This window comes from Gymnoscopelus microlampas, assembly GCF_963454915.1.
Source record: "Gymnoscopelus microlampas genome assembly, chromosome: 11".
Classification (NCBI taxonomy): domain Eukaryota; kingdom Metazoa; phylum Chordata; class Actinopteri; order Myctophiformes; family Myctophidae; genus Gymnoscopelus; species Gymnoscopelus microlampas.
This window is the reverse complement of record NC_139948.1, coordinates 16,777,917-16,787,680: the sequence shown is the minus strand read 5'-3', so window position 1 is coordinate 16,787,680 and position 9,764 is coordinate 16,777,917. Positions and strand designations below refer to the sequence as shown.

Below are 9,764 nucleotides of genomic sequence, written 5' to 3'. Positions count from 1 at the left end.
ACCTCATTGTACGATGGTGTTGCGCTCCAAAACTAGTGCAAAGGGTTGGGAGGTTGTAAATCTGCTAGTTTCAATGGAAACCTTTGAAAGTCTTAGAAAATGTTTGCCTTTAATGACATGCACAAAATAGGGACACCGGGTTGAAAATGGTCAAGCGTGCATCACTCTCTCTGTCCACTTTACTAATCCACCATATTTATCTCTCTCCCTCTCTATCTTGTCCACTCCGTTCATAGCTGTGAGGGCTTCTTGATGCGCGTGTCCTGTTTCTACCGCTGTTCCCCTGATGCCGCCCGCTGGCCACACCCCCAGCGGCGATCCTACATTCAGGCGGTGCCTCTTTGTCACAGCTTCTGCCGTGACTGGTGAGCCAACAGATTGTGATCAGGGATATCCGCATGATCAGTACCTGCTGTTTATATCTGTCCCCTTTTTATATCCCAGTGGACACCCAACCTGTTGTTAGTGTAACCCTAACCTGATGCCAGGGTACTCCTAACCTGATATGACGGTACCCCTAACCTGATGTTAGTGTGGCCCAAATCTAATGTTAAGGGTGCGCTGGTTTTATCCCTAACATTGTGCCTACATTATACTGTGCAGTATGTATTCAGACCTACAGTATATGTCATTCCTAAGTATCACAGTAGCTCAAATTACACATTAGCAACTTAGTACTCCAGTATACAGTATATCTTTGGAGGAACTATACTATTGTATGAGAATTACAGTTGAGCATTGCGACATTACAAAATGCATAATCGTTTAAAAGATAGTACTGGATTACTTACTTCGTTTTTACCCTTTTCTCTAGGTTTGAGGCCTGCAGGGTGGACTTGACGTGTGCACGTAAATGGGCCACAGACCCCAGGGGCCAGAACTGCACTGGGACGTGTGTTCAGTATCAGCAGGTAGGCGGTGACAATGACACATGCATCATTTTCTACTGTCAGTGTGGTTACATTTGTACACTCTCGGAGTCTCAAATGGATAAAGTGACAATGAGGATTTTACTGTTCAGGAATCAGGTCCCCCCGTTAAAAATAACTATGAATCACAATAAAGCACAATAATACAATGATATATTTTTTCTGCCTTAATTGAAAATCTGTTATTTTAGAACTGTAGCCTGAAACAAAACAAAACATGTGAACTGACGTCTACTGACCTAAATACTTGTTATGCATGCAAATTTCCCAGGCTAAGATTTAGCCAAAGCATGTCCACTTCAGCCAAAAAAATACTTTGCTTTTGGCACGATCAACAATGCGTCACTTGTCCTGTGGCAGACAGAGGTTGGCATGCTGTTGACTGACCTCAAAACTCAAGGTCATTCATACCCAGACCCAGACTGTGGGCCAGACGCTGAGCTGCAGTGGGTAGTGGAGTGGGTGTAGTTGGTGTAGTGGGTGCAGTTGTGTGCAGGGTGTAGCTGGTGAGGGGCTTGGCTGTCATAAAATGACTAGGTCATGCTTCAGTGGACAGAGGCTGGCTGGCTGATATGGGAAGAGGCAGATATACAGGACTGGTGCACGCATGCACAAACGCACGCACGCACACATGCATGCAGCAGCATAAAGCAGCACCGCATGTGCAAACACACACATACACGCACGCACGCACACACGCACGCACACGCACACACAGACACCAGGTATACCTACAGATTTATATGGGTTCACTGGTTGATCTCAGATGATGATTAGAAACTAAATTAGAAAAGAGGAGAGTAGCTTCAAAGAGGCAACTGAGATACAGGCAATTTCTCAATGTGTGTGTACACATAGACACTTTGGTGCCTGTGAAGTATTTAGGCCTGTCCTCGCTCAAATCGTACATTATTATGTGTGTGAATGTAGATCAGGACAGCCAGTGTTAGAAATACACAGTGGTTGTCGGCCAGCCCTATTTTTCAGGGGTGTAAAAATATACTATCAATACATTGAAATTCATTCAGAGACTATTTTACCATGGGACAACAAAGAAACGGAAACATCGTTTTAAATCAATCTTCTTTGAAAACTTAAGTTCCAATACACAGTGGATGGTTTTCATTATGTTTTTAGTTTTCCCGCTAAATTGACCAAATGAGGCTTTCTGTGGGGATCATGTCTCTTTCAGCAGAGCCAAGCTCCATGTAGCTCCCCAGTTACTGTGGGGCAATAATTAATCTACCTAATAGATTCAAAAATAATAATAATTGATTAGAATAAATACCCGGAAATAGCTGATCTACAAGCTCACAACGTGACGTGAGGCAACATGTTGTGAGCTTGTAGATCAGCTATTTTGGCCATTTTTATGCGACACCGTTGTACAAAGTATTACATAGGGCTTAAGTGGTTAATCAGACTAATCAATTTAGTCAATCATAAAAGATTGATTAGATTTTTTTCTGCATTGATTCAATGGTATATAAAACGTTTTAAGAAATTATCAAAAAACATGCTTCTCAATTCTTTGATTAATTGAAAAGGTAATTGATACCTAGGATAGAGGATAGCACTAATAGGGAATAGGGGCCATTACATAAAAATAGCTCTCAGCTGAACCGCGATTGCCACAGGGGCCCCTTGCCTGATCGAGAAAGGCTGAGAATCGAAAAAGGGGTATGATGAGTCCCTAACATCCAGTCCACTTAGATGCAGCCCAATAAACCACATCTGCCATTGTGAGTGCAGCAGCAGTGCTCCAAATTCCAGTTAATTTCAAGAGTGTAAAAATGGACATGGAAGGGTCTGTCTTTACACTGTGAGTTAAATTAACACTCAGGAGTTTGTCATGTACAAGTGGCTCCTTCCCCCAGAGACAGTTTTGGATTTCAGAGTGGTAATGCTTGACTTGGTGTCTTCCTCTGAGACGGCAGAAAATTAGGAACTCGGAGCATTCGCAGCATCTGCAACGGTAAATTGAGCTGACAGCATTTTGGGGTGTGTGTGCATGCGTGTGTGGGGGGGTGATGTACTGCACAGGGAAGCTTAAATCGCAGGCATGCACAAACATTATTCACGCAAAAGCATGCCTCGCTTCAGGTGTGCATTTATGTGTGTATAACATATACAAATAGGTTCTTCTTGTAAATGCTGACTCCCCAGTAGATTAAATTGAGTATAAAGCATGCCGGCTAATGCATTCACACCGTTGCGGACACAGATATAGATACGCAAGCACACACACACACACACAAATCCAGCATGTGAGTTCGGATGATAGTTGTGAATTCCCCTCCGGCAATCTCTCTCTCTCTCTCTCTCTCTCTCTCTCTCTCTCTCTCTCTCTCTCTCTCTCTCTCTCTCTCTCTCTCTCTCTCTCTCTCTCTCTCTCTCTCTCTCTCTCTCTCTCTCTCTCTCTCTCTCTCTCTCTCTCACACACACATTAGCATTGATGGTCTTTTCCCATCAGTGTGGAATGCCAGCATGCTGACAGGTGTTCACATTAGTTAGTAACCTCTAACATCTATAAGAACTGACGTCGTAACTCCAATGATTCTGCACTGAAGTCACACACACCACTGTGTTATGCCTCTGTGAACCAGAGGCATTCTAACAGGTACAGTGTGCTGCTGTGTGCGTCATTTTATTCAAACTACCATTATTGAAATCATCACTCCATTACCATAAACAGAAATATCAACATATTTCTGTGGTAACGGAGACGCTAACCTGTTTGGAGCTTCAAGGCCACTAGCAGTAGGCTGCAAGATAGTATTTACAGCACTAATAATACTTACAGTACTTAAACAATCATGTTTTTTAACAAACAGACCAGGAAGAACAATAATAAGCTTCAGAAGCACTAATTGCTTAAGAATCTCATATCATAGTCTACCTATTCTACATATGGCTAACTTATTTAACTTATCTTGTTTGACCTTGTCACACTTGATAACATAAGCATTCTAAATGGGTCCAAGTTTATTTCCTGTTGCATTTGTGAATATCAGCAGATGACAGGAAATAAACTTGGACCCAAGCTGTTCCCTAGCAACGCAATTTCACGGACAAGGTCTATCGCTGTTGTTGGATATTATCTCTTACATGCTGCTGAATCACACTGTTTTTTCTTATTGCTATCAGATTGCTATCAGAGGTATCAGTTACTGTACAGAATATAGCGCCTTAAATACAATAACTGCCTTCCAGGTATGAAAGGGAATCATTTCCTGACTTCATATGAAACACCACAACTGAACGATTTGGATTTGCATGTTACTGTATTCTTCATACTTTTAGCCAAAACTTAAACATGCTGCTATAAGAATATAGTATGTGAGGACAAAGACTATAATTTATTGACTATACCTTTACATCATGGTACATCATGCTACATCTAAATTGTAAATTGACCCCCATAGCATGAAAACTTAGCCAGCTAAATGAACACACCTAATTTACCTTTCCAGCAGGAGCAGCAAGTGGTGGCTTTTACCCCAATAAGAAATTACACACAAAAAAAATAAAAGTACATATTTTGGTTAAATTGAAGTACACATTAATTATTTGTCAACATTTTTCATTTTTAAATAAATATATTTTTTCAAATCAACAAAAAAATGGCTTCAGCACCACCACATAACTTCATCCCAACACACGCCTTTGGTCGGTAGGGAATCTATGCTTGTTTTTTTTTAATCACAGCTAATCAAATTCATGTTTTAAATTGGATGTCATGGAGCTTGACATTTGGGACAATGCCATTGATTGGAGATAGAGCAGGACAGAATAGAATAGAATGGGATAAGATAACATAGCATTAAATTGGATAGGAAAGGATAGGATATAGCCCTGGGAAATTTCACCCTCTCACTTATTTGATCACACCCTCACTGCCAAAGCTACTTGAGCTTGTAGTGAATTAGCTTTGGCAGCTAACCATGCCTGCCAGGGGAATAGTGTGTGTGTGTGTGTGTGTGTGTGTGTGTGTGTGTGTGTGTGTGTGTGTGTGTGTGTGTGTGTGTGTGTGTGTGTGTGTGTGTGTGTGTGTGTGTGTGTGTGTGTGTGTGTGTATGTATGTGTGCCTATGTGTGCACATGCATGCATTGTGTGTGTGTGTGTGTGTGTGTGTGTGTGTGTGTGTGTGTGTGTGTGTGTGTGTGTGTGTGTGTGTGTGTGTGTGTGTGCGCGCGTGCGCGTGTGTCAGTCGGATGGTGGGTATCTGGCAGAGTGCATCAGTCTTTATCTTCCATGTCCTTTTAACATGGCCTATAATGCTGCTGTTTTTCTTAAGGCCCCCAAGTGACTCAGTCTTAATCCTTCAAAGAGAAAGGATGAAACATGGGGGGAGGGGGTATAGAAGGAAATAAGAAGCATAAGTAAGATACGAAGCGACAAAATGGCGCAAGAGAGAAAGTGAGGGGTGTAGAGGGGAGGGAAGGTGGGTAAGTTGGATGAAGAACCTTGCAAGGGTGTCAGCATGAGATAGGACAGAAAGGCAGGTGAATTGGTGACACTTTCTTAATGAGTGCTTATGAGTCACTTTCCGGGGGAGAGGATGGGAGCTTAAGCACTGGGAATCATATAGCCTGTATCACTGCCACTTTACTAATGAGCTTTCTCAACCATTTCTAAGAATGTATGCACACATTCTCTACTGCAAGGCCTTGCTTAGCCTAAAGCCGTGGTGAATGGGGATGTTTCGCTTGCGCTAGGCAATATCTCCCCTTAATCCGCAAACATTTCCGATTAGAGAAAATTGTAATTTGCCATGCTTCAGGAACCAGAAAGCTTAGCTCTGTATGTCAGCAAGAAATAAGGCTGTTTTTTTTTCGGTCGGTCGGTTCATTGATCCATCCATTTGTAAGTCCATCCACATTTTATTTCCAAATGACATATCTTTAGAATTACTGGTTGGATTATTTTAGCACTTTCATGAACTCAGAGTATGGCCGCTACTGATTTTGGTGACCTTTCCTCTAGAGCGGTCATTTGGCCAGAATTTCCACATGCCATCATTTTACTCCCAAACAACATATCTCAACAACTACTGGATAGCCATGGAATTTGCTGTGCACCTTTGTGCTCCCCATATGACTTGATTTTGTTAACCCAATGGCCTCTACGGTCCCCTAATTGCCGTCTAGTCTCTTTCTTTACAATATTTTACCATCAGTCTTGACCGTACTTAGTCGTCTTTGTGTTTATAATGAAAATGGCTCTTGAAGTAACCTGTTCAAAGAGCGTATATCAGCCCGTCTGTCCCGAGAATCTGGGATGGAATCAGACACACATAAAGATAGATAGGCATCGGCACAGACTCTTACACCACGGATACAGCAGATGTTATTTCCCAGATACCAGCTTGTCAAGGTCATGTCCGCTGATGGCCCCTATTGGTTCTGTGGGAGACGTGGCATGGTAAAGCAGAGCGGGAAACAAAAGAGGGTGGCAGCGGCAGCTGCCAGGTGCCTACCCTGCCCCCACCTCCACCCCTCTGACTCGTAACACCTGCCAGTAGAGCGTGTTTTTTAATACATTTTGTATTTTTTCAAGGAAAGCCGAAATAAGTCATATCACCAAATGCACATAAGAGGCCATATACAGGGAAAACCAAGACAGAAAAAAAAATATTAATAATAATAATCAAATAATAATACACGAACAAGAAGTACAGACAAATACAGACAAGTACAGACAAGTACAAGACAGGTACAAACAAGAACAGACAGGTGCAAGACAAGTACAGGACAAATACAGGACAAGTACAGGAGCTAGGTACGGGCAAAGGGAGAGAAGGATGATAGGTCACAACCCAGTAAAAAAAATACATTAATTAAGTAACTGAACTACATCTAAAGCTTTGGACCAGTTATCCACAGTGTCAGCTCTGGCACCGTTAATTCCGGCAGTAGAACGCTCCAGTAAACAAATATCATTAAAAAAATTGAGCCAGTTTATCTTCAAATGAATAGTCGGTTCAAACCAGCTTTTGATAATTGTTTTCTTAGCAGCAGTTGAGGCAGCTAATAGTATGCGTTTGTGCAGAAAAGTTAACAGGTGAGGGTGTTTGTTTTCAAGGCCGACTCTGTCCTGTCATAGTTTTGTGAAAATCAATAGTTCCAATTTCACTAAGTGGCTTCAGGGCCAGGGGCAGCCTTGGTTTAAAAAACTTCACAAATAAACATGCTCTCTGAAAGGACTACCATGGACGGATTAAAGTGAAAATGGGCCTTGTGCACAAAATCACATTGGGCCCCCCCGCCGAAATCTAGAAGTAGATGAAATAGACCTCCAACTGACTAATCGAAAGGCAGATTTCCAGGTGGCAGTGCCAGGGCCCCCTTGGCTGCAGGGCCCCTGTGCACGTGCACAATGTGCACAAGCCATAACCCGTCCCTGTGGACTACGCATGATAAGAAATGCATGCTTCTAATATGTTCTAGTTACTGTACACATAATGACTTTAACCTGTGTGTGTGTGTGTGTGTGTGTGTGTGTGTGTGTGTGTGTGTGTGTGTGTGTGTGTGTGTGTGTGTGTGTGTGTGTGTGTGTGTGTGTGTGTGTTTGTGCTCGGTCATGTGGATTTTTTAACGTGTCTTTGTCTGTGTGTGTGTGTGTGTGTGTGCACGCGGCGGTGTGTAGATATACCAGCATGGCAGGGACCTGTGTGAGAGCCTGTGGGGCGACGCGTTCACGGCCGTGGAGGACGAGGCTGAGGAGCGGTCCGGAGAAGGGCCGGACGGCAGCCGACCCTGCGGCTGCCTGACCCTCAGTCCCTCAGACAAGGATGTGATGGCCGCCCTCCGGGCCCAGGAGGAGGACCCCGAGGAGCTGGACACCACCAAGAGCGGCCTGCCGCAGTACCGCGCCCCGTGCCAGCTGACCAAGCTGCCCCGGGCCACCACGCTGCCCCCGCAGGCCAGGAGGAGCGGAAGCCACGGCAACTCTGTGCTTCGTAAACGCTCCATCGTGGTGGACGACGTGGAGGGCAGCGGCAGCGGCTTGTAAAGAGCACCGAGGAACCTCTGGGAAGTTCATGAATGATGGTGTCTGATTGTTGATTGAGAATTGAAGACCACCACCCCCACCGCCACCGCTGATAATATGTAACACTGGGACTAGGATTATTACCTCACGCACTTAATCATAATGTAATTATTCACCCCGCTTTCAAATAAAAGCTCCATTTCCCAAGTGTAACTAAATCGATTACAAGTCAGTCCTGCAACACTATCTACACTTCAACAAGTAAAATAACCTGGAATTAAGGAACAGGCTATTATGAAGGATGGGCTTTCAATTTCATCTGTAGGGCAGAATTGCCACAAGGGAATAATGTGCACTGCTGTAATGTTAAAGCAAAATAATCTACTTTTCTCAAGCAAGTCTCCTTGTTGGATAATAAGATATTCAATAGCTTAAGAGCACGGTGAGAAAACTATCTTCAGACGTTCTGATGTTTTATTAGTGGAAAACCAAGATGAAGATCTTTTGACCATAGGCAGTTATTTGGTGAAGTATGAATATCACCCAGGATATAAACCCAGTGGTCTAACATTTGTTAGGAGATGCACATAAAGCCATGACAGACTTTATATCCTAAAGTTTAAAGGTAGATGATGCTTGACACGTACAAGTTCACACTGTGAGGTGTTTATTAAAGGCAGTGTTACTGTATACTGTAGTGGTTGGGCTTCACTGATTTAGATGATTTCATATACAGATAACATTTGCCATGTAGTTGTCAATCAGATATGAATGTTCTTTAAGCCAGGATTACAGTATATAAGGTCCCCAGGACCTTACACATCAGTAGATTACAAATGCTTCACCACATTGTCACTTACAGGACCGTATAGGGTCTATGACAGTAACTAACTACACATTATTCATACAGTATGCATCCTTTACAGCACCACAATTGAGCAAGTCTTCTTGTCATTTTGACCATCTAGGCAATTTAAAACTGCATGTTAATCAGTTGTCAAAATGCTTTTGCAGTTCTCAGTGTTGTGATAGTGTGTACTGTGTTGTCTACTTGTCATGGTATTTGATGGCGGAGAAGGGCACACTGTTATGTACGGCGTAACTTAAGCAAGAATCCTTCCCTGGTTTCACTGATTCTGTGTGATAACAACCTCGCCGAGGCGTACTTCTTAGTTGAAGGTTGTTTTGAATTTCAAGAAACAAGTCGAACCACAAGTGGAACCACAGTGGTGTACTGTAGCGGCAACATTAAAGCCACGATAAGGCTATAGTTTGAGAATGCATCACCGATGTACTGTGGAGTGGCTGTTTCTTTTCTTTTTTTTTCATAATGATGTAAAGCAAGTCTAGAGCCAAATGCGGTTAGATGTAAATGTTTTGTCGGGCGAACATAAAATAAAGGGATTATGATTGTCTGGTTCATGGCCAACTTTTTTCTTCTGCTTTTCTTTTTCTCAATAAAGACAAGATTTCTAAATGTCACCCCAGCCCTGTCTCCTTCCTTCTCTCAGCACTTAGTCTTGGAGCTATTTATTTCTTTACATTATGAAAGCCTTCTCATTATGAGCATATCAGCAGTACGGTACAGGATCAGAGTCTGGAAAGATCTGCACTGCCCACATTACACAGTAGCAGATAACGACGGCATCTATCACTCCTTTCCTCCGTCAGCCGGTCTCATTCCTTACACAATTCAGGGCCACGTTGGTAATTAACACATCCATCTCTCCCTCTCCGTCTGCAGCCGTGCATGCAATACATTGCTGTTTTAACACCTATAATGTCTCTTAACACCAAAATCAAATACCATTTCTGTAACACTTTCTATGAAGCCCATGTCTA

At 42.9% G+C, this 9,764-nt stretch overlaps 1 protein-coding gene across 1 annotated transcript in view; it reads left to right on the top strand.

The window, feature by feature from the left end:
• The window catches only part of rtbdn (retbindin), a 12,218-nt gene extending 2,858 nt beyond the window's left edge, over positions 1-9,360 (top strand). The window contains exons 4-6 of the mRNA XM_084071142.1: positions 237-365; positions 815-911; positions 7,578-9,360. Coding sequence (XP_083927268.1) covers positions 237-365; positions 815-911; positions 7,578-7,943 — 592 coding nt within the window. The 3' untranslated portion in view covers positions 7,944-9,360. The remainder of the gene's footprint in view (positions 1-236; positions 366-814; positions 912-7,577) is intronic.
• The last annotated feature ends 404 nt before the right edge of the window (positions 9,361-9,764 follow it).